At 33.7% G+C, this 25,203-nt stretch overlaps 3 protein-coding genes and 1 pseudogene across 5 annotated transcripts; 1 reads left to right on the forward strand and 3 right to left on the reverse strand.

Annotated features, from left to right (window-relative positions):
* Positions 1-75: 75 nt before the first annotated feature.
* On the reverse strand, positions 76-5,691 carry LOC105111513 (patatin-like phospholipase domain-containing protein 2). Of its 2 annotated transcripts, none has more exons than XM_011006888.1 (7): positions 4,886-5,691; positions 4,169-4,312; positions 3,173-3,245; positions 1,662-1,767; positions 1,479-1,590; positions 766-861; positions 76-688 (listed from the first exon to the last, which is right to left on the reverse strand). In XM_011006888.1, the coding sequence occupies exons 1-7, from the start codon at positions 5,453-5,455 to the stop codon at positions 527-529; spliced, it is 1,263 nt and encodes a 420-aa protein (XP_011005190.1). In that variant the 5' UTR covers positions 5,456-5,691; the 3' UTR covers positions 76-526. The 2 variants fall into 2 exon arrangements, with proteins under 2 accessions (XP_011005190.1, XP_011005191.1); XM_011006889.1 differs by having other exon boundaries at positions 1,479-1,575; positions 4,886-5,690.
* Positions 5,692-9,225: 3,534 nt separating this feature from the next.
* On the forward strand, positions 9,226-12,290 carry LOC105111516 (probable plastid-lipid-associated protein 4, chloroplastic). Its single transcript, XM_011006892.1, has 6 exons — positions 9,226-9,591; positions 9,985-10,098; positions 10,528-10,623; positions 10,898-10,972; positions 11,194-11,261; positions 12,023-12,290. The coding sequence occupies exons 1-6, from the start codon at positions 9,268-9,270 to the stop codon at positions 12,093-12,095; spliced, it is 750 nt and encodes a 249-aa protein (XP_011005194.1). The 5' UTR covers positions 9,226-9,267; the 3' UTR covers positions 12,096-12,290.
* On the reverse strand, positions 12,282-15,243 carry LOC105111515 (probable inactive receptor kinase At2g26730; annotated as a pseudogene).
* A 532-nt stretch (positions 15,244-15,775) lies between these two features.
* On the reverse strand, positions 15,776-21,110 carry LOC105111514 (uncharacterized). 2 transcript variants are annotated; one of them, XM_011006890.1, is made up of 2 exons: positions 19,813-21,109; positions 15,776-16,166 (listed from the first exon to the last, which is right to left on the reverse strand). In XM_011006890.1, exon 1 carries the CDS (start codon positions 21,029-21,031, stop codon positions 19,847-19,849), a length of 1,185 nt encoding a protein of 394 aa, XP_011005192.1. In that variant the 5' UTR covers positions 21,032-21,109; the 3' UTR covers positions 15,776-16,166; positions 19,813-19,846. The 2 variants fall into 2 exon arrangements, with proteins under 2 accessions (XP_011005192.1, XP_011005193.1); XM_011006891.1 differs by having other exon boundaries at positions 15,778-16,166; positions 19,802-21,110.
* Positions 21,111-25,203: the final 4,093 nt, after the last annotated feature.

Genomic DNA, 25,203 nt, shown 5'->3' on the forward strand with positions numbered 1-25,203 from the left:
TTTATATTAACACATCAAAATTATTAAAAAAAAATAATTTAAAAAAAAACAAACAAATCCAAAAAAATAGCGAAATAAACCCATCGCCGAACATGCCTTGATAAGAAAAGAAGACGATAGCAACTCTCCTACTTGTTCTATCACGCGGGTAGTGCCACGAAGAGCCTGCAATGGATACTATCACCGCCGGATAAACTGAAAACCAAAGTTCCATGCGTACAAGACATTGCTTATACTATACTGTTCTTGTTTTGCTGTGCCAAAATCCCTAAAAATCTAATCTTTTATTTCTTCTGTTGCAATTTTCCTTCCATTATATCTTTCAACTAATTATTGATAAAATCACTATACAGCAAATAGTAGAAGAACAAGAACGTTCACTGCTCCCTGCATTGAGATTTGTTAATGTATAGGAAAAACAAAACCTGGTTGAACAGCCATGTCAAGATCATGCAAATGAAATTAACATGGTCGTTTGTCACCACAGAATCTGAAGCCTCCTTGAAATAGAACCAGGTGATGCACCTTATGGTGAGGTACTAGAGCCATTTTCAACCAAGGGACAGTCATCTTGAACTACATTCTGCACAGGGTTCTCCTCAGCCCACACAGCAGCATCTAAATATCCAAGCTCGAAAAGCCGATCAAGAACATGATCTTCAGCTGGCTCCAATGCCCATTTGAAAAGCTGGGGTGGTTGATAACAAAGATGTTCATTGGCATACCAGAAATTAAACGAGACACCAATTCCAGAGCTACACTTACCTCTCTTGGGCTGGCCCTATTTTCAGGATTGCAATCTGGACTAATCCCGATCCCTTGCAGTCCCATTTGACTGCCAGGGAAAGCACAAATGCGAACCTGAACAGTAACACACAGTAATTTTTGAAATCCGTAAGGGTGCAGGATATATGGAGCTATTAACCCCAATAAAGACCGATGCATGATGCCATGATGTAGAAAAAAAACAGCAGAGTAATTCAAAAATTGTTAAACGGATCTGATATCAACTGCCTAATTCATCCATTTTTGAACAATGAGTCCTGGAACCCTTGAGGCAAAAAAGCCTATTTAAGATAGGATGGGGCAAACTCTTGAGCCTGTACAGAAATAGATAGAATAGAATGGCAAACAAAAGCCACATTCAAATCAAGGATGACCAGGCTACCTGAATTATGTGAGGTGAAGGGCATAAAGGATGGTGGGCAAGCTCTTGATATCAAACTGTTTAAGCTGGGTCCAGAGCAAAATGCTGAATTTGGCATGCATAAAACTATTATAGCTCATTTTACTTGCGAAGAGTAAAAAACAAAATATGTATTGCTCCCAGCTCATCATAACAAGTACCCATCAACAATAGCTGCACTTTCACTTACAAAAACCTTGTGTACTGGCGAAGGGATCAATCATCCAAACTTCCTTAACTCGATTACAACACACAAAAAGTAAGCAAGGACTGTATGCAACAAACCACATACCGTCTGAGCAGCAGATGTTGGTGGCATAAACAATGTCAAACCACCATCAATACAAAGTCGATTCCGGAACATCGTGGCAGGCCTTGGTGCAAGATATCTGCACTGAATTTCACTTTAGTTCAACATCAATAAATGAACTCGCATAACAAGTATTGTTCTCAAAATAGCACGTTAATTATTTACCCTGGAATGAAGGAAGAAGTGACAACTGCATTTATGAGATCTTCCTTGGAGTCAAACTGATCCACTAGCAAACCCCTGGGCCTCCACAGAATCTGAGTAACAGCAACTGTAGTAGAAGAGCATAAACAATGTAGTTTATGTTAATATCCAAGAGAAAAACAGTGCATATGGGAATTTAAGGCCAGGCATAATTGGCATTTAACAAGTATGGAAAAGTAAAATAGACGGTAGACATCCACTAGGAGGTTCCTTGAATCCAATCCACGTAGAAAAAGAGGAATCAATCTCAAACATGATCTAATGCAACTCAAAACACAAATATGTGCGTGCTTATGCAGGAAACAAAATTGCAATTAAATTTTAATCAAATAACTTACACAATAACACATTACACAATCAACAAAATTAAAAATAATTTGGAAATAGCAATTCCACTTGTATTGTCTTAACAACAATCACAAGGAAAGCTAACATGTTAAAGGCAAAATAATTAAAGGTTAAAAAACCCATAGCATTAAACAAGACTTTCCCCTCAAATCCATCATGGCACCACCACATCTTCCATCAAAGCACCAAACATTCAAAACAAGTACCACTCCACTATCACTCCAGCTCAGTTCTCCCCGTGCATGTCTTGGCATTTTCACATGCCACAAAGTTTAGCTATTTCCTGATCCTCCTTCCTCAGATCTTTCAATCTCTACCCCAGTAGGTGCAACACTACCTCCCATATAATAATTCATAAGAATAAAACCTGCATCTACAAGCTGTAAAGCTTGGGTTTAACTTAATGGTCATCTCCATGGATGGGTAATACACCTACATAATTGGAGTAGACTACAAAAAAATTAAAAGGAAAAACAAATGCCTTAGGCTGTGTAAGTTCTCTCCAGGTCTTATTCTACAACTCTCCAAAAACTAAACTTGTAGTAGTCTCCTTTGCTTCATCTTCAATGTATTGCACCTGTCATTACCCAAAAATCAGGCATGTGACCAGCATGAGGATCGAAGCGAACCTCAACCCAGGCAAGCCTTCGAATGGATAGAACTTAGAACATACAATACACGTAACAGCATTGATTTATCCCTATTCATAACTTCATTCTAAAAGAGAGGCAAGGCCACAGACCTGGAAACAGGATTATCTAAATCCAAGCTGAGAATGGTGGCCTACTGCATGAAATTATCAGCATGCAACCTCTTTAGAAGAGCAAGCACATAAAAATCTTTAATATATAACATTTCTGATAGCATAGGATTTAAATCTCTAGATGATTTTCTATAATATATTATATATCTATAATACATGCATACATATATAGATATAGATATATCTGGATGATTCCATTCATGGCGTCTTTTTGCCTGGGGAATTGCAACAATCCTTTACACCATTCTGAAGCAACTAGACATATATGCACATGTAAAGAAACATTTTCTACTAGAAAGCATTTCCTAACTCAAAGTACAACTAAAAAACAGAAGGGTGGAGGAAAGAAGATTGTTCTCACCTCGAACCCTCCCATTGGACCTAATGTGAACATCATCTGGCATAAACTTTTCAAGAACATCCCGCAGAACAGCCTAAGGAAAAGAAAGTACAATTAATGGCTATTTTGCATAGCATGACAAATTTTAGCAAAAACATACAATAAATTCTAGCTTGTTTAATATTTTGCACAAGGTTTGCAGTTCACGGAGCCAACATAAAGTTAAATTATGGCTAAAATCTAAGATTAAACCCAAAACATGTTTACTATTTCTACAGTATAAACCTTCCCAAAAAGCTACCTACATAAGAAACTTGCCCTTAATGACATTTTACATTGCATGACAATTTTTTTCAAGTAGCAAGAAAAAAGCATGCAGTTAATTGTAAGTTTAGAATAAGCATCTTGCTTAGTCTAAGCTATGCAAATGACCACTACTTTCTGCAAATGATAATAGGAGCTAATGACTAGCGATCATTAAGACTGAAAAACTGAACAGCAAGCAAAGCAGCAAAAGAACATAACTTTATTTGCAAGCATGGTATTTCATGGCCCGCAGAGATTCTTCATACATTTTTTAAAACTTGTTGCTTGCGCTAATATCTCTTATTTGTTGGCCTTCCATTTTCTGGACATTTCCTCCCATTTGTTTCATTTCATAAAAAATCTACCCCGTACTGCATCATGCCAAATTTATGGCATACATTGCATTGATACACTGCCCTCAACATAAGCATGTGATGAAGGTCAAAACATCAGAACAATTGACTCAGATATTGTCACATGCACTTATAGCCAAATGGCATTAAAAGCACAAGTTACTGACAGTGAGCATTCTTTAGAATGAAAGGCAGACACTACAAATCTTAAAGATTAACCACAATTTGATTCAAAAATTAAATTTTGGTATGTCAACAAAAATTGGATGCAAAGCTCTGCTAACCCTAATAAACTTGTCAACAAAAATTGGATGCAAAGCTCTGGTAACCCTAATAAAGTATTGGAGTAGAAACATACCCCGAGCCGAAAAGCAGTCCCTTTTAGCCGACAATCTTCAGCCAATACTTTGGTAGCTGTTAAAGCCTCGTGCATACTAGCCCCAGAGGCAATCACAGCACATACAATAGCGCCAGCGGAGGAACCAGCTAATGGTGTGGTTTCCTGTTTGGAACATTAAGAAAATACAAAAACAAAAAACAGAGGCTTGAGCTAAAGATTAGAACTATTGATCTCCAGTTTGGCTAAACAACCTAAATACAACGTCAAAGAAAAATCATATCCAAGGATATAAAGAGAAGTGGATTCTTTTCCGCTTTCTATTTCTACTTTATTTCTTGTATTATGCACAAGTTTCAAATACGACAACATCTTGAGTTAATTTGATCATGTCAATACAATACATGGATTAATTACATTGGAAGTTTCTAATTTTCTTAGGGAATAAAACGAGAATAAAGCAAGTAGAACTGTCCAAATTGACGAATTTCCGCAACTGGAACATTCAAAAGTTACATGCAGAAAACTCAAAATTGGGTAAACAATATAAATAAAAGAAAACTAGAACCCAGTCAATGTCACAAACATTTCCAATTCCAGAGAAGAAGAAAAAAAGAAAACTAAACGAAAATGGACAGTAATCAAAACCAAGTGAGAAAATTCAAAATATGATGCGCACAGTACTTGATAAAACAAGAAAGAACCAGAATTGAAAAGGAAAGAGAGAAATGGACCTGCCTTGATATAACCCTTTTCAATGAGCAAGTGAGCAACTCCAAGATGATAAGGAAACAACAAGCCAGCAGCAGAGAAACTAAAGCCAGGACTTGTAACCACAGGTCGATCTTTCTCCGCTTCAATATCTTTAATTCTTTGTTCCCATATAACATCAGGCTCAACCTCATCCTTCATTACAGCCCCAATCCTCTCCTCGTGATCAACATTCCCATTATAATTAATTTTATTAGTGCTTCTCAAAACCCTCGACGCAATTCCCAAGAAAAGTTCGCCAGTGGCAACAGCAAACGACTTCTTCTCCGGCTGCGGTGGCGCGGGAGGTTGCGCGGGTGGGTATGTGATTCTGTTTTCGGTGGTGCTGTCGTTTTGCTTGTCGGAAGAAAATCTTGCAGCAAAAGATAAAGAATGAGAAGGGCGGAGAGGGAGCATGTAACGGTGAGTGATATTGGGGTTTGTAGCGGGGAGGAAAGAGTGGCGAGCGTGAGGAAGAAGAGTAGAGAGTGAGGGAGGAGCCATTGAAGAAGAAGAAGAAAATTTTGGTCCTTTTGGCTTCTTCTTTTTGAAGAGCATTCCTGTCCTTATTTCTCTCTCTTTTGTCGTCACTTGTGAAAAATTACGTGGGTTTGTTGTCTTCCCCTTATGTGTTTTGTGTGTGACTACTGTTGTAGTGTTCGGTAAGGACGAGGAGGTGGAGGTGGAGGTGGCGAAGGTGGAGGTATGCCACGAAACGTCCACGTTTTCTGCCGTGAGGAGAGAGAGCGCTTGTTCTGGGGCTTGTGGACAACGCACAGGCCACGAGGCCTAAAAATAGGAAGGAGGTGGGTACTTAATAGTGTCATGGTTTGTGGTTTTCTATTTATTTTTTATTTTTTATCAAAACAAATTAAATTGAATGGTTGCCTTTATATTTAAATTTTAAAAACAACTAAATTAGTTTTTTAAAATAATAAAAATTAATTTTTTTTTTCAATAAGCGCGAGATGTCACTAAACTACTAATATCATTTCATTAGACATTATTATTTTCATAATTCCATAGTCAATACTATAACCATTACTTTTTTATCACTTTTTCATTTTATTTAATGTTACTAAACTAAGTCCTATGAAAATTTATTTGTATTGTTAGATATTTTATTTATATTTAGTTTTAAAAAATATTTTTTATAATTTTTTTTATTTTTATTCAGATTAGAAAATCAAAACTTGACAATTTTTTTCTTAGTTTAGAACCCACTGTAATAGCTACATAATTATTTATTTTGATTTTTTTTCAATATAAACCTAAAACTAATATAAATATAGTTATTTAATTTGTATTTCACAAGACTGTTTAAAAAAAATATTTTATGATGAAATTTCAAACTAGATTTTTTATATAGTGATCCTATTTGCAAAATTCTATTAAAAAATATAGTTATTTTCTATTATTATACTTTTTTCGTCTCTTATTTGAAGGAAACATATTGTACTTTTTATTTTTTTCTACTTAATAGTTATTTGATAACAAGACTAATAAATAAATTACTAAGAATAAGATTTATTTACACATGATGGTCCATAATAAAATTCATCCTTAATGTTCATTTATTATTTTATTCCAATTAAATCATAAAAATAACAATCTCCTTGTAGGGCCAAGTCATTACCTTTTATAAAATAATTGCAATTAAGCTTGTATCTTGTAAGCACATTAATTTAATAAATATTAATGTGATCATCAAAATAACTTAAGATATTATGATAATTTTAATATGCTAAGTGCATATAAGCAGTGGAAAATTAATAAAATACATACTGGAGATGTTGCTCGAGAAGTTGCTCTCTACTTTACCTTCGGCTGAAAAAACATGAAGGGAGGAGAATCTGGGCCTCCCAGGAATCATCACGCTTCATGTTGGACCTTGATAGCAGGCCTATTGCTCAAGATTGTTATTTTTTTAAAAAAAATAATTATATTAATTTTTAAAAGAAAAATATTTTGAATATTTTGATGAAATTTTAACTCAAATGTTCTAGTTTTATTCTATATTTTTTTATTTCGATCTTAAAAAGTCATTAAGTTAAATTGAATATAGTTCAATTTAATTAATTAAACCATCCAAATATAAAAAAAAAAATTTCATTATTATTTTCAATAACAATGATATTAATAAAAATATTAAAAAGTATTATTACTATTTTTATTAATAATAATATTAATTTTAAAATTAGACTTATCACTAATATATATGATTTATATTCATGTTTTTTTTATATATTTGTACTTTGTAAGAATTTGAGCAAAATAAGAGATACTTTATATTTCATTAGTTTTGATAACATTGAACTAACTTTATATTTAAAATATTTGTGTTAAAATATTTTATTTTTATAATATTTTGATATTTTATTTAAGTTGAATTACTTTAAGTTAAAGATTTATTTAATCTTGACTATTTAGAAATATTTTAAAATTTAAAATTATATTTGCATGGCATTGTGTTTGTATTGTATAATTTATAATTAATTTACCTTGAATTTAAATTATATTTATTGAATATATATATAAAAACAGCACAACCCCAAAATGATATATATATATATATATATAAAAACAGCACAACCTCAAAACGGTACACTGAAATACTCCGAAACTTAAACATTTCATTCTAATTAAAAAACAAAACAACTAACGAAACGAAATTAACAACCTTGCTATGTGATTGTTTATTATTGTTATTATTATTATTATTATTATTGGGTTTTAAACATAGTTTTTAAATCCAACTAGCAGCTGGTCAAGTCTAAGACTTGAGTTCCAGGTTTTGACAGGACTACTAGGTTGTTCAGGTTAATTTATTAAATAAATAATATTATTTTAATAAAAAAATAAAAATTAATAAATTATAACTAAGTTTTTGATGAATCTTATCAAATCAATTCATTGGATCAATTATATCATTTCAAGTTTTATTATTAGTTTTTTTAAATCCAATCTGATTTCAGTCTCAAATCAAAATATCAGGCAGATTAGGTTCAAAACTATGATTTTAAAGATAGAAAAAATGTGAGAGCACTCTTGCATTACAGATTGAAAGTGATGCCGTGTCTAGCTAGTGAAAGAGGAAAGCTTTGTGGACATTGTCAAAGGAAAAGATGGATTTGCAATTTTTTAAAATATTATATTAAAATAATATTTTTATTTTTAAAAATTTATTTTTACATAAAAAATATATAAAAAAAGTATTTTATATAAAAAAAAGTATTTAAAAAATTTAAAAATCATGTTTTAAATGCATTTCCAAGTATATTCATAGGAAAAAAAAACCATGTCATTTACATTGGAGATGAAGATGAGTGCCACTCTCTAGCACATAGGTTGTTTCTCTTCTCAACTTTTTTTTTTCCATTTTTTTCCACTTATTTTGTAACCATGGATTTTTTTAATTCTCTAAAAAAGTTTTTTTAAAAAAATTATGTAACTCTTTCTAAAATTATATATGAATATTGATATTATAAGTGGTTTAAAAATATAGAATTATATCATTAAATATATTCTTAGTAAGATAAACTAATTAAAAAGTTTTTAGTTTTTAGTATGGTTATATATGTATACACACACATAATCCAAAATAATTTTTCCTCTCATAAAAATCTATATATCTAACTTGTGAAAATGATTTTGATTAAAATAGTTTTTGCAACAATAGTTATTCTGAAGAAAATAAACATTGTATGTTATATTTATGTACTATATAATATAGTTGTAAACTTAATTTCAAAATATAAAAATAATATTGAATGTTGACTATAAAAATTTATATGACAATTTCCAACCAAATCAATAAGAACTTTTTTATATCTAAAATCTTTATACCAAGACATTCAAATGGATGAATGGTATTAAGTGAGAGTTAAATTTTGAAATTTTTGGTATGGGAATTTTATTTTGATATTTTATAAATACAAAAATATATTAAAAGACTTTTTCATAAAAAAAATAAATATTTTATAAAGAAGTTAGTAATTATACTTGAGTAATATTTTACTTTTGTATATTCCCAGTAAAAACTTTGTTTTTAGATATTTTAAAAGATTATTTGGGATTGTAATAGCTGTAATGATTTAAAGAGTTTTTTATTTAAAAATATATTAAAAAAATTTTTTAAAAAAATTATTTTTAATATCAGCACAATAAAAAAATATAAAAAAATTATTTTAAACAAAAAATTATTAAATTTTTTAAAATATGGTTTTCTGTATTTCCAAAGACACTAGATACTTAAGCTTTTGTTGGGCCAAGGTCTACGGGCCTTTGTTTTTTCTTGCAAAAAAGCAGATTGGTTTTATTAAAGTAAAACACAAGACAACCTCAAGATCACTCACTGCAAAACCTCTGCCATGACAATGGCCTTATCTTCATCCCCACGGTCTCCAGCAGTCCTCACAGCCTCTCAATTCTCAACTCACTCACCATTTCCAAAACTCACCACCTCTCACTTCTTCTTCTCTACTGCTAAACCCTCCAACCAAACCAGCTACTTTAACCTTTCTTCAAGCTACTCCACCATTGATAGATCATGGAGCGCTAAGGTTTCTTTCTTTCCTGCTTTCTTGAATAAGGGAAAGAGTGCTAAGGTCCTCAAGGAGGAACTTCTTGATGCCATTGATTCCCTTGATCGTGGAGCAGACGCCTTTCCTGAAGACCAACAAAGAGTTGATGAGGTTGGTCCATTCCCATCACCTCATCTTTGCCTTATGATCATTTTTGGCCGTAACTCTGAAGATTTTATGACGTTGAAGCTTTTCTTGAACTTGAGCTAATTAAAATGCACCCCAAATACAGATTTTCTTAGTTGGGAACTTAGGATTAACGTTCAAGAAAATATATTGTTGAATGCTAAACTAATGTAGAGGATGTGCTCTTAAGATCTTTTAAAGAAAGAATTTAATTTTGATGAATGCGCAAGTTGTCACGAAGATATATATCTTCTCTATTGGCAAACTTAATATATATATATATATGATAAAAATGTAAGCTTTTGATGGTGTTTTAGTACTGGGTACTGTATGTGTCTCTCATTTCTTTTTTGATTCTTGGAAGTCATTTCGTTACAGATTGCTCGGAAGCTTGAAGCAGTGAATCCGACAAAGGAGCCATTGAAATCTGGTTTACTAGACGGGAAATGGGAGCTTCTATACACGACTTCACAATCTATTTTGCAAACACAAGTAAGCTCAGATACCATGTTGTTTCTATGTATTTTTCAAATTAATCCTTCCAAATATTTCTTTTCCCTTGTTTGGCACTTCAATATGTTTGGACAATTGACACTTTTCATTCACTTCTTTTGGTGATCTTAGCGTATTTTCTTGGTATGAAATTAATCCCAACAATCACAGCATCACCATGTATTCTAATCTAAACAAGTTTCATGGGATTATCCAATCAATATACACCATTAATGGAACTGGTGGTAGCACTTTCCTTCCCTTTTTTTTGCACACTTGACTTGTTAATTGAATGAATACTTGCCAAGCATCTTGTCTCGATTTGTCTTTCATGAAGAAAATATTAATGATAAATAAAAGAAAAAAGGTGGCTTTGTTTCTTGTATTTCTTGTACGAGTTGACATCACTCGAGAAATCATGTCGTGCAGAGGCCAAAGCTCTTAAGATCCAGGACAAACTACCAAGCAATCAATGCTGATACACTTAGGGCCCAGAACATGGAATCTTGGCCATTCTTCAACCAGGTAAAAGAGATTATTGGAATTTGATTTTTAAGCATTCCATTTTCGTTTTACTCTTTTTTTGTTTTTTATAAAGAACAAAAACTATATATACCCTACACTCTCGACTATTTTATCTGAAAAGACTTCCACTGCATCCGTGTTCTGTGTTTTTCTTGAAAACTATACGTTAAGTCTCCACAAGTAAAACTGTTTACGGTTAGGGGCTCTCCATTGAAAATAAAAAAGGTGTAAATTCAGTCTAACTTCTTATCAGTTTGACGTTCATGTTTTGTAGGTAACTGCAGATTTAACACCTTTGAGTGCAAAAAAAGTTGCTGTAAAGTTCGATGTTTTTAAGATTCTTGGTCTGGTAGGTGCTCTCGTCTTATTTTTATAGTAAACTATAATTATGTAGCACTTATTTTTCTGGATTTGTATAGATACAAACTAGCAAGGTGTTTTCAATTTGATGATGAGTCAAGTATTCCTGAGCCCTAAAATCAAGCCTATGAAGCACTATATCTCAACATGTTTTTCACTAAGTCCTTTTGCCACTTCTTTTTCACAAAATGCTCTTAACATCCTGCACAGATACCAGTTAAGGCACCAGGAAGAGCTCGTGGTGAGCTGGAAATCACTTATTTGGATGAAGAATTACGGTCAGTGCACTCATTTTTTGTGTACCATTAATTCATAAGAATTAGGAGTGCTTTAAGAACTGCAAGGGATGGAATACAGATAACAATCATAGCATAATGTAACTTATTGACGTTTAACTTTATGATAATAGAATGCACCAACATCAGAGAACCTTGTCAACTTAATTACTAGCAATTTTTTAAACTGAAAGAAATGATGGAGATCGTGGCTTAATAAGGTCTGATTTCTGCATGAGAAACCATAGGTTAAAGAGAACATTCATCTACAAAAAAAAAAAACACATGCTAGCACATACTAGCACATACTTTCTGCCATAATCCAAGAAGGAGATATGTTGCATGCCTACCGACTGAGCAGTGCAACTCTGGCTCGATGCTTGATGCAGGATCATGCGCTTACACACACACGCATCATCATTCTTTGCATGTTTTTGCCCAATTCATTCCCGTGTTAAACACATGACTAGTTCTTGGTCTGATGATGATAAACCATTAATCATGTCCATAATCTGTGTCTGTGGGAAGCAACCATTTCATTCGAAAATACCAAGTCTAGTAGAACATTTTTGTTTGTATTAGTTCTTGATTAATAATCAGGTTATAATTCGTTTGTTTTTGATGAATAATCAGGATATACTTGCATGATGTTGATTCTTTATGTTCTGTTGTCGGTGCAATAGTAACCAACCAAATTACTAGCTCACAACCATGCATGTCTATTTTCAGCGTATGTAACATACTGTTCCTTTTTATTTCAACAGAGTATCCAGGGGTGACAAAGGAAACCTGTTTGTCTTGAAAATGGTTGATCCATCCTACCGTGTTCCTGTCTGATCATGATTGACCATATTGTTCTTGTAATCGACCCGTAATGCCTCCCTTTTGCATTTTAATTGTTCTGGCCATGTAACAGACTGCTGCAGGTTTTCCTTCGACACATTTCCTAGCCGTATTAGTCTGTTGCGAGTATAATGTAAATTTTGATTCTTGACTGTATATGCTTACACTTTCTATTTTTCTTTTTTTTTTTGAGTTTAAGCAACCGTCAGAAGTTGCTATCCGATAATATAAATAAAATACAAAGGTGAACAGACTGGAATACAAATTGTAGTGCTTATCAGGTTGTGAAGAAGGCATGCATGTATGAGGGTGTGCTTAGTTTCTGTTTCTGTATCTTTTCTTGTAATGTCATTTACCACTTTATTCCTTTGCTGGACAGCATCTGCAAGTGTCGTGTTATCACATAATCTCATTGATTAATCAGCCAACTATAAGTATCAACAATCTTTCTGGTGCTGTGATTTTTTTTTTCCTGATTGTTTTAAATGCATATGATGAGTAATTTGAAAACAATAGTGCTATCCTTTAAGGTCCTTAAAAAAGATTGCAATGGCGTAGCATTGAGAAAACTTCCAAGCCCTTTGGAGAAGAAATTGTTAGATGAACTTGGCTACTTAGACGAGCCAATTACACTGTCTTGATTTACTGTTTCAGTTATTAATTAAAATTATTTTGGTCTGATAGATCAGATTCATGTAACAGTTTGTTCTCAAGGGTGGATATAGCTCTCTCTTTGGTCAATTTGCTTGTGAGATTTGATGTGTCTTAAGATCCAGCAACTTTGTAGTGTCTTGAGATTTGAAGATGACTCTAAAACTGCATTTAGCAACCCAAATTTTAAATGACTAGAAAACTTGAAAAGGATGACAAGCTGTAGAGCAATAGGTTTACTTTTGTCACAATAACAAAGCAATTACATAAAGAAAAAAATGTCAGGTACAACAACTGTTCCAAGCCTCGCAATCATTCTTCTGCATTTGGATATTTTATTTTTCTGATGATGAAAATAACACCGATCTGTTGTTGTGGTTTTTTAGTCTGACAGTTTAATGTCATTTGTTAATTAAGCTGGCACTTGTTGGAAGAGATTCGTCTGATTGATCCACAAATTCTTCATCTTCTGATTCAACAGCGTTGATGTTCTCCAACTCTGTCATTTCAGGTCGGTTATAGGGGAACTTATCGCAGCAGCGGCTTGCAATTTGCAGTAGTTTTAGCATCCCAGAATACGCACTTCTTTGTACAGCAATCTCAATATCATGTATCTCAGCTGTCCCTTATTCCTTGACTGCTTTATTCACCTGACTGCAAAGATCCACTCCCTTCAGTCCTGGAGGAGCCGAATAGACTGATAGCTTTCCAGTCAAGAGTTATGGCGGAAGGCAACCATAACTCCAAACATCAGACATGTTAGACACCTTTTTGGTATTCTGATATCCAGGTGGTTTGTATGAAACAAGATTCTGAGCTGCAATGGATTGAGCTATTAGTGAACTGAAACCATAATCTGATATCAAAATCATCCCGTTCCAATCAAGAAGAACATTTGTTGATTTTAGGTTGCCATGAAGGACAACGCTTTTTGAGTTGGTAGTATTTGGGTGCTTCTGATGAGCAATTATATGCATTTGCCTTGTGAATTCCTCACTACTTAATGGCTTCAAATCCCTTATTTGCTTTACAACAACAGCGGCCCTGTTTTCCACCATAGCTCTATAACAATTTCCCAGGTTCCCCTTGCCTAAACCCTCAGCAACCACAAGTGGTTTCTCCCACCAACAACTTTTTGCTTCCTTCTTTAGAAGAGCATTCAGCTGGAAACTTTTTGCTTCCTCCTCTGTGAAAATAAGCTTCCATTTTTCTTCTCTGATATCGACATCCTTTCCCTTTTCCTCTATCTCATCCCTCAAGCCATCATCAACAATAGTAGTATCTCCTCCTCCTTTTCTTTCATCCTCTTTCTTGATCATTTTCTTAAGCTTCCTAGCCTTCTTAAAGTAAAAAATGAAGAGCAAAATCACCGCAGCCAAACCAACAACGTCAAGAACTACGTACGTGGTTGCAAAATTAGGTTTAGATGACATTCTTGGGGGTCCATCAGGTGGAGAATGTGTGTTCTGATCAGCTGCTCCATCCAACTGCTGTGGAAACATTATTGCAGGTGTTAAGCGTAGGTGGGCTGCACAGTTGAGGGTTACTAGAATATGAATCAGGGCCAAAAGATTGCAGGGTGTGAGTTGTTGGGATCGAGCCATTGAGATCATTGCTAGAGACATTAAAGACTCTCAAGCTGGAATGGTTAAATTCTGTGATTGAGCCTTTCAAATAGTTATCATAAAGAAGCAACGACTCCAACAATTCAAGACTTAGCAGTGACCTTCGGATTGAACCTGACAACTTGTTTCCCGATAAATCAAAGTTTCTTCATCTTGTTATCCCCCCTGATATTGAATTGTTCTTGAAGCTTAGGACAGTCAGCTCGGTGAGGAAGAGGAATGCATCGATATCAATTGATGTAGCATCCAACCCTATACTTTCCAGAGAGATTCCAGTAACATGACCACCGACGCGCTGAATGCCATGCCATGTTGAGGAATAGTCTGTATTGCACTGAGGGCCAGTCCAATTATCATTCAGAAAAGAGTTGTTGAAACTGGCCTTGAGAGCATAAAGGGCATCCCTTTCTTGTATTTGAGAGTACTGTGAAGGATCAAACTCTGCTGCTGTAGCATATTTGAGCAGGTATAATATTGAGAAAGGTGACAGACGGAAGCAGATACAGCAGCTTGATCAGGAATGGAGAAAATCTCATGACTGCAACTCAAATTTCAAAGTAGAAGCTAGCTGATCTGTTCCATGGAAGTTAAGTAATTGGACGTGGATGTAAAATTGGCCTCAGCTAGCGAGCAGCTCAAGATATCCTAAATTTCCAAGCTAAAAATGCTACTAGAGCCGACAAGTAGTGTTCCTGCTTGAAGATAAAACCAGGAATGTTATGATATCAACTATTGGATTTTCCTGGGTTAATTAATTAGATTGTTTTAATTGATTAATATTAAAACAGAACATGAACCATCAATTTATACGCTCGCATATATTAATTATTTTATTCTACAACCTCTGCCTATCATCACCTGCTTGTTTATGACCAAATATTCGGACGGATTTTAGCTGGAGAGTCAGAACAGTTTGTGGATGCCACAGTGCTCCTAGTTGAGCATACTATACAATATTTTTTTGTACAAAAGAAATGCAAGTTTTTTTCATGTTTGTATACTCAGAAGTCGCCGATCTAATCCATAGCTGGGTTTGTCGATAAAATAACCCCAGTCAATCTAATTTTTTCTCGATATCATTTTGTAAAAAAATCAATGACCTGTTCAACAGAAATTGACTCAAAAAAAAAAAAAGGCAACTTGTCCCTGCACCTACGTTACCATGTCAGGTTGGGATCCACTTGGAAAGGGTGATCATGCAAACCACCTTTTGCGTTGCATTGTGCGGTTGATCACCATGAATAATACACCAACCCGAAACAGTCCTGAGTCACGGATCACTGGATTGATCACACACAAGTCAGAAGAAGAAAAGGAGGAAGTTTTCCAAAGACAAACAGAATAGTCATGAAGCATACATGACAGACTGAAACCTGGCGCAACCAACATACTGTGACATTTAACATCAACAAAAGAAATCAAATCGCAGAAACTTAAATAAAAGGTGGCAGCTATGGCTCGCAAGCCTTGGAATCCATAAAGCCTGTATACAACAAAACAACAATAACAAAGCCAAGCACGTCCTCCTCACTATTTGCATACCTTCAACAAAGTAACTACAGAACTCATTAAATAGAAGACCACATATATACCAAAAACAGCTTTGTTTACAGAATAATGATCATTGTATTCATCTTTCTTGAAATGTACGCCTCTAAACATAAGCATCTCTAGCTGTTTGATGCCATTCTCTTGCTGTTTTGAATGTCGAGCATTTTCACCTCAGAAGGTACAAAACCCTTGTTGGAGTAATCCAGCTTCAACTCATAGTCACAGGTACCGAAGAAACCTGCATAAGCTGAAAACTCATGAGAAAACCTGGTGAAAACAAGCATCACTGCAATCATCAATTCCACTGTAAATTTCTTTCATCGTAAACAATATTCCCAATATCTCAAGCGTGAGAAGGGCCACTAACAAGGTCAAAAGGAGACAACAAGTATAATTTGCCAATGAAAAGTGAAAGAATAATTGAAATTACAATGTATGCTAGCTGCTTGGTCATCACGTTCTAACAGGATAAAAGTTGATTGGCACTTTTCTCTAATAAACAAGGAATCATTGTGTTACTCCAAAATCGCCACAGGTGGCAGCATTTTCTCATATCCAAGATTTTTTAGTCAAGGTGCTATTTCTGGAAATAGTTGAGAGAATCAATTTGACAAGCCAAATGTTATGGATATTCACTCCTAAAAACTTTAAGGCTTGAGTACCGGTAAATTTTGGTACGGTGATCGGACGCAACAAGCCTATGCTCATTTATTTCTCAGAAATGCTCCAACTAAAGACTTCACACATTTTGCCAAGGACCTGAAAAATAAACTTTTAAATGATCTTTAGGGATCAAGTTTCTTTTATCAATTTTTATCCTCTAATCCAACCAGCATCTAATCTCTGAATTTTTTAGGCAAAACAATAGTTAACATGTTTCAATTAAAGTTAAACAGAAGTTCTATTTGAATTTATTCATCTTCTCCAGTTCTAAAATGATAAATATTTACCATGTCCCCTCCCCATGTCAAATGTTGAAATTAAATCTTATTGCATCTTGATGAAGGAACAAGATGAGCGCTTATATATATTTGTTCAAGGCTAAAAAGACCAAACTTCTAATCTCTTCATATACCATGAGCACTGTGCTCCACAACTTAAAATTAGTCTTATTCCAGTTCAATAAAAATTTCTTACACAAGTATCTATTGGGTCAAAGAAAGTTACTTAAATGTACCTTTGCCAACAGAAGTACGAAGTTCAATTTGCACTGCTTGGGAGTCCATATAACCTCACAATCCTGAGAGCACTTTCTTGCTACTAAAAAAACTGGTAACACTAATTCCTTAAGGAAAAGGTTAACTTGATCCTAAATAATATTGGATTGGGTTCAAATGTTACCATGACAAAGCTGACAATATTTTCCACTCAGATTTTTCTTCCAACTTGTCAGGCTGGATGATAACATCTGTTGGATTGTACAGTTCAAGACACACTTCATACCAAGTTGTTACCTGGGACCTGGTTCGTTATGGTACTTGGTAAGCTAAAGGAATGCAGTTTGCCACTTACTCCAGTTGTGGTACAAGGTGGGTAGGCTTAGTTGGGTTTCACTATGTCAGGTCATGGTTTGCTTTAATTTAGGTCATTCCCATATATGCATGCATGTATTATTTGCAAACACCCAATCCTTTTAAATTCAGTAAATTGCAAAATTAAATATATCTAATTACTTCTGAACAAGAATTTCTCCAACATAATGCTATTTCCAATTTTCTCTTTTCTTCCCAAGGCAGCAACATTATCTCCTCCCTCATTTTTTTCTAGGAAGCAGAATCAAAGAGTTCAACTCAACTAAATCTATACCTTTTCAGTTAAATGAAAATGAGAGAATCAAGGGTTTTGATTACTTGCATTATCTCATTAGGATTCCTTTAGCAACGCGATGTTTAGATCTCTTTTGAAACTATCTCTTTCAAAACTTAAAACTATCAACACGATAACAGCTGGGTTGCTACTTTTAATTAACAGGATCACAAACATAACATGTTCTGGGTCACGAGACTCAGAAAAACATTCTATGGGGGTAGAAAAAATCCTTGTAACCATTCATCAGGTGAACAACCATCAAGAACTAGTCCACTAAAGAATGCAACTCATAGAACTTATTCTCACAGAGAAATATGGCATGCTTCCAGTCAGCAGATAATGCAACTGAAGGTCAATATTTACAAAGTAGACAAAAGGGGATATCAAAACCAAGCTTTAACTATATGGATTAATGCCTTCAAAGATTGGTTAAGAGAGCTGGTTTTCGTTTCCTAGTTCTTTTGAGTTCCAGCAAAGGCAGCTTCTAGATAACAGGGCTGGACTTTTATATACTACCTTGTTGCTTTTATGACTACACTTAGTTATGTCTCTTGTATAGTAGTCCTTATGTTTTCCTAAATAGGAATTTAAGTCTCATTAAGAGTAAGAATAACACAAGCATTATATATGCTTGTATTCTTTCAATTTTAGTATGTGATCTTATTGAAAACATGCAGCCCTCGGCCTAAATATGTGAAAAAGTGGGATGCCTACAATCAAGGGGTAAATCCTTGAATCTACTAGTGCGAGGCTAGTAGTTCTCTATATCAAGAAAACCTATTCTCTGACAAAAACTCAATCTATTTAATCAATAGTCATTATGCCAACTGAATATATCGGTCAACTGAATATCTAGATGTAGGACACTTGCTTTTTAAGAATGTCATCCTTATTGAAGTTACCTGCTCAGTCTGTAACTTGGAGGCACCTCCCCAAGTAACCTTCTTAGAGGGGCTGTATGTAGCTGTGAGGTTTATTTTGGAAAGGAAGTTTCAACCAAAATGTTGAGAGGCTACAGATATCAGGTTCACAGTGACTGGCTTTCTTAGGAGTGATGCTTGATCATGACGAATGTTTCCTGGGAGTGCTAGGTGATTTATATGTTCCTTATCAAGTTTACTATTTCTCTGAAGGTCTATCTCAAATTTCAACTCACTCTTAGAAACTTTCCCATAGAAGCTTCCTTTTCAGGTTTAGGATCTCAAATTTCCCACCGACATTGACCCAACAGTTGTAATTTGCACAAACAGAACTAAACATAGAAACTGCATATGAATACTGACATTTGTGATAGAGCAACCAATTTTCCATGCAGAATCAAATGCATTATCAAGAGAACCTTTCACTGCCCTGATTATTAGTAGAAACTCTTAAGAGGGGGCACTAACCAATTTGGATACAGAAAATTAGTGGTAATAGGATTTCTTCAAGGGAAACCCAAAATCATCCCAATGAGCGAAGTTCAATTTTACTTAAAAAATGACAACTCCCCTTTTATTCACCGTCATTTTTTAATCTATAAAGAGGAGTACAATGACATCTCCTAATAAGTAGCAACTAATAAACACCAACTAGAGTGGATACTAAATTTACTCCTAAGAGCACTCAAACACTACTTTAGAGATAAGCCACTATCCCACTAGCAGAACGTTGATAAAGCAATGATGCGTGACTTCATGGAGCAGTATTGATTAAGTTGGGTGCATAACAGTCTTTTCCATGGAATAAGAAATTAGTGTAAAAAACACATTTTGTTGACAGATTGTATCAATTTTTCAAAGGGTATCAGTTCGTTCTGTAGAGTTAATAGGCAAGAGTCAAACACTAATGAGAAGATAACAAAAAATTTATATATATATATATATATGTATATATGTATATATATGATGCGTAACAAAGAACGAAGTTTTGGAAACATAATTTTCTACTTGGTGTGCAGTGCTGACAAGAAAGTGAAACCACTTACATGCCATAGATGAGCATGTTCTGTAAGATCCATTGCAAATAGCTATGACAGATTTAAAGTAGGTATTATGAAGCATTAATAAAATTAATGATTTAAACCTAGAGGTTACCCGCCACGCCAATCGCAGCCAAAACAAATCACTTTCACTTTGAGACTAGGAGAATTTCAGGCTTCTTAGCTTTGGCGGGGGTGTTAGCATTTGAAGAAGTATTTGCAGCTGTTGCCTTTTCACTTTCACGCGTTCTCTTATCAAGCTGAATTAGACTCCTGGTCGCTAAAATCGCCTGTGGAACCAAATCATGAGACCCTCTAGCATACAACCTTCTTACAGCAACAGAAGCAGCATCCTTAGCATCTTGTGTATTCAATGGCCCCAACAAACAATGCCCTAAAATCCTCAACAATGGCTGCAAAATCTCCCAAGGCAGAGGAATCCTTACTCCCTTAGGCTCAGACTCAGAGATCCCCGAGCTGTCTTCAATCCCATTAATGCTTATCATTGCATTCCTTCCCTCCAAGAAATAATCAGCATCATCACATTCATCAAATTTATCTTGGCAAGCACAATCCTGTCCAGCCCAGGCGGCCGCAAACCGGCACAATTCGACTTTAGACCAACTGGGCATCTGTGAGATGTGTTTGAAGTAACAGTCCAAAGCGACCCCAACAATGACAGGCCTTTTAGTAGACTTAATAGCGATCTGGGGCTCAAGTGGGGGGGACAGAACCGCAGTAGAAGGAGCCTGAACCTGCGATTTATGCGGCTTGTTTCGCGGGACGTGATAAAGAGAAGGTTGAGAAAGATGAGGAATTTGGACAACCACAGGCTTTCCGCCACGAGATTTAACCTCGGACGAATAGACGGCAAGAAGAACAGCTTCGAAGCCAGCGAGGGAAGGAGCAGAAGAGGAATCAGAAGAGTGGATCCGAGAGAGATAAATGCCAGACAGAAGAGGAAGGAAAGAGAGGACAATGAGACGGAGGTTAGGATCAGAGGAAAGGTAAGTTTCGTAAAGCCATTGGCAGAGGGGATCGGAGCCAGAGCCGGAAAGAGGAGAAGAAAGGGAGGAGGAGATGTGAGAGTAAGCTTCTGGGGAAGAGATAAAGGAAATGGCAGGGCGGTCGGAGTCGGCTAGGGAGGAAAGCGAGAAGGAAGAGGAAGAAGGGGGTGAAGGGAGGATTGAGGAGAGGGAGAGGATGCGTGAACGGGCTTTGGAGACTGATTCCCACCAGGATTGAACTGGGTCGGTGGTGGTGGTGGTCGGGGGGGGAGGGGAGGAGGTGGTGGTGGAGGGGGAAGAGTAGTTGTTATTGTTGTTGGAGTCCATTAGAGAGTTGACTGTCCCTCCCTCTCTATCTCTCTCCCTCTCTCTGTTGGAGCTTGGACAGGGAAATGGACTGCTTGAAAAGAATTGTTGACCTGGTCTTGGTTTTTATAGGCGTGGAAAATGAGATAGACCTTTTATACATATATATATATATATGGTGAGATTAGCATAAAGAAATTAGGTTAAGCTTACAGCTTCCACTAAATTATTATCCCGCGCTACCCGCTGCGTGCGTGCGTGCGCGCCTGTCGGATAAGAAAAAATTAACATGTTCGAAAATATAATAGAAAAAATTTAAGTGAAGTTTAAGTTAATTTGATTTAGTTGACTTTATAGATTTAAAAATAATATTAACATCTTATAAAAATATAATTTAAATAAAAAAAATAAGATGATTTTATTTTTAAAATTTTAAAATATAAATATATTAAATTAATTTGAATCAACTTGGAGTAATTTTTTAAAACTGTGACTATAATCAATGTAGATTAACTAATTAAACTCGTGATTTATATAATAAGATCATGATCATATTATATAAAGTAAATTAAAATAAATTATGAAGTTTAATTTATAATCAATTCAATATTAAATAATAAAATTAAAAAAAAATTAAAAAAAACCAAAAAATAATCTGAGTCAACCATGTTAACCCATCAAATCTAAGACCTGAGTCACAAGATTAGATCTTATAAAAATCAAATCAAAATAAATAATAAAATTTAATTATCAATTAACAATTAAATAATGAAATAAGAAAAGATTCAATAAAAAAAAAGGATAAAGGACTTGAGTTAACTGATTTAACTCATCAAAATTGTGACTCGGATCACGATACTGGAAAAACTTGATAAAAAAATTAAAATAAATTATAAAACCAAGTATTAAATGACAAAAAAAATTAAAAAATAAAAGAATTAATTATTATTTCAATAAACAGTGACTAAGGGAATAATAATTTCTCATCTTCAATTAGTTCTTGTTAATGTAAATATATTTTATCTTTTAACTAAATTTTAGCTAAAACATTATTTAAATAAGTTTTTTTTAGCATTATAATATTCATACTCTTTAAAATAAAATCAAAATAAAAAATATTTTATTTTTAGTTTTTGAATAAATTATTTTAATTATTTTTAAAATTCAAATATTATAACAGTTATGTTTCAATTTATGTTTTTAATGATTGTATTCTAATGGTTATATTTAGTGACAAACTTTTGAAAATTAGTTTTTTAATTATAAAAAAAAGGAAAAATTACACTTCGAACTCAAACCATATTCAAAAACCAAGAACATATACTAACAAAAATAGAAAAGATATTAAACATCCATTATCATCATTTTTAAAAATCTAAAACTATCTTATTTGATTAAAATCAGTCACAAACATATTGTTTTGACACTCAATAACATCAACAGTAACTCCAAATAAGATTTAAATAATAAAAACAATATTTGTATATAATAATCAAAACAAAATTAGAAAACATCATGATACTAAAATAAATTCAAAAAACATCAAAAGATGTTTAAACATTAAGAAAGCATGAATAGACAGGTCACATGGATTTCATCATTGAGTTGTTATATATAGTTATACTTTCTCAAAGTTAACTAACTATGGATTGTTGTTTTTTCTTTTCTTTTCTGTTTCACTCTTTTTAGTTCCAAATCTTATTAGATCTTTTAATGTTATGCTTTTGAACCTTCATAGTAGGGTATATCAACAGATGTATTTCTCTATGTTTTCCCTCTCTTTATTTTCTTTTTCTCTTTTTTGATTTATATGGGTATTTCTAGTTTTTTTTTATGAATTCCCTTAAATTGATCAAAACTTAGCCCTTCAATCAAAGTGAGAGGAGTTAGATAAAAAATAATAATTGGAAGAGCTTGTACTGTGTTGGTTTTGCAATGGTAGTTTTGATTTTAGAGATACTTCGTAGTTTTGCTATATTTGGAAGGCAAAAAGCTATTTCTGACCTTTTGATCTTGAGATGAAAGTTTTTTAAACCATTAATTAAGAATCATTTGAGAAGTTTTAAGTGTGAATACACAAAAAAAATAGATGGTTTTTTGAAAAATAACAAATCGAGTTGGTAACTTTAATGCAAACCTCATCAGAAACCACTTGAAATTGGTAAAGGAGGTGCATACATTTTGTTTGGATAAATCTTTACTCAATGTAGATGTCCTTAACTTCACATTTATTCATTTAAAGGTGTTAACTCAATTAGTTTAGAATCTGAAAACACAAGGAAAGCTTATTAGAAATAAGATATTAGAGACTTCTATGAAAAAATTAGGGTATAAACATTCAATTTCATAGGCATAGGATTGTAGAGGGAGTGTTTCTTAATTGAATGATGGTGGTTAAGCCCCTGAGGTGGTCGAAGACACCATATTCATTCACCTAAACATGCTAGCTAAAACATCTAAAATTACTAAGGAAGAAAATGAACAGTGGGTGAACAACACGTCATCTAAGTTAAACTCTAGAAATTAGGGCTTTTTAATTGGAAATTTAATCAATTTTAATTTAGTCCCTACTCTTTCAATTTCTTTTAATTGCATCAATAATTGTCTCTCAACATTTAATTGCATCCAATTGCACCCTCTGTCAAATCCAAATGTTAGCCGTAGAGTTTAAAGCCTTTTACAAATGAGTTCTTAATTTTTAATTTGTTAAATTTCAGCCTTAATTTACCACTAAAATCTTGAATCTTTTCAATTTTTCTCCTAATTTTATCAATTTCAGCCCCTACAATTACGCGCCACTTACAGGTTGGTCCTTGGTCTTGAGAATATACAGTTAAGTCCTTAAATGGCATCTAAACTTTTTTTTCACAATTAAGCCCATGATTTGACTAATTAAACCTTTCACAGTCTAATTTCAATTTCCTAAATTTCAATTTCTTCCAATTAACACCCAAATTGGCTAAAAAAACTTATTTTCTTTGCAATTAAGTCCTTAATAATATTAATTAAGCCTTCCAAAATTCTCATTGAGTCCTTACTCATCCAATTTCGTGTTTCTTTACCCTATATAAAAATATTTTTACCAGTGGAGCTTTTTATCAATCAGAATTGGGCTGTCAATTTTATCAATCTTATACATTTTAGTCTTCAAACTTTTCTACTTGTCATCTTGGTATTCCACCTCCATTTGGGCAATCTTTTAGACTTTTTTCATATATGTCCTCTTTTGTGTGTGTGTGAGAGAGAGAGTGTGTGTGTGTATTATTTGTGGTAAAAAAAGGGTAACAACACTCTTTTTGTCCATGTTTAATGTAAAACTAGTGACTTTGTAAGTTCAATTTTCTATTCTTAAAGTCATGTAATACCATACATCATCCTGCATTTCTTATCTCTAAATTTCAAAACCACAATAGATATTTAAGTCACTATGAGATTTCTACTACATATCATAAGGGAAAGGTTTTCCTAAAAAAAAGTAAATGGCTAATAGGTATAGTGAAAATATGTGGGAGTAAAGGAACGAGCCAAGTGAGATTTTCAACTAAACTAGAATGAAAACCATCTAAGCTTCCAATGGTCTCTATTTGTCTTCCTAAAGTTAACATGCCTAGCAAAGAAAATAACAAGATACAAGAACATATTCAAACAATAAACCAAAAGGAGGATTAAAATAACACTAATTTATAGGAAAAATATTTGTTCTTACAGGAAAATAAGGAAAAGAGACAGTGGAGAGTTTTGTAAAATATAGGATTTGTATTATTAAGGGTATTTTTAAAATATTATTTTTAAAATTAATTCCAATAGGAATTATTATAGCAAATTAGAAGGTCTCCTCTTTGATTTGTTTTTTTTTTTTGTTATATCTTAGCAATTAAATTTCATTTGAAATTGAAATTAGTACTGTTCAAAACTAAAAAATTAATTTAACTCTTAAAGTTGAATTCAATTTCACGGTTCCAAACACCATGTTAGAATGTTTAGGTGATATAATTACTATTATAGATTTTTATTTTTATTTAAAATTTATGAGCACTTGTGTAAGTTCTAAACTTTCCACTCCATCCTCAACAATAACAACCTCGGCATTTTATGTGTTTCTAAATTCACTAGCCATTTTTAATTTTGGGCTTTATTTCTTTTGCTTTTAGGTTTCCATTTCAGTTGGTGGATAGAACAATCCTGGAGTTTCA

The sequence above is a fragment of the Populus euphratica genome, unplaced genomic scaffold, assembly GCF_000495115.2.
Source record: "Populus euphratica unplaced genomic scaffold, PopEup_1.0 scaffold301.1, whole genome shotgun sequence".
In the NCBI taxonomy this organism is placed as follows: Eukaryota; Viridiplantae; Streptophyta; class Magnoliopsida; order Malpighiales; family Salicaceae; genus Populus; species Populus euphratica.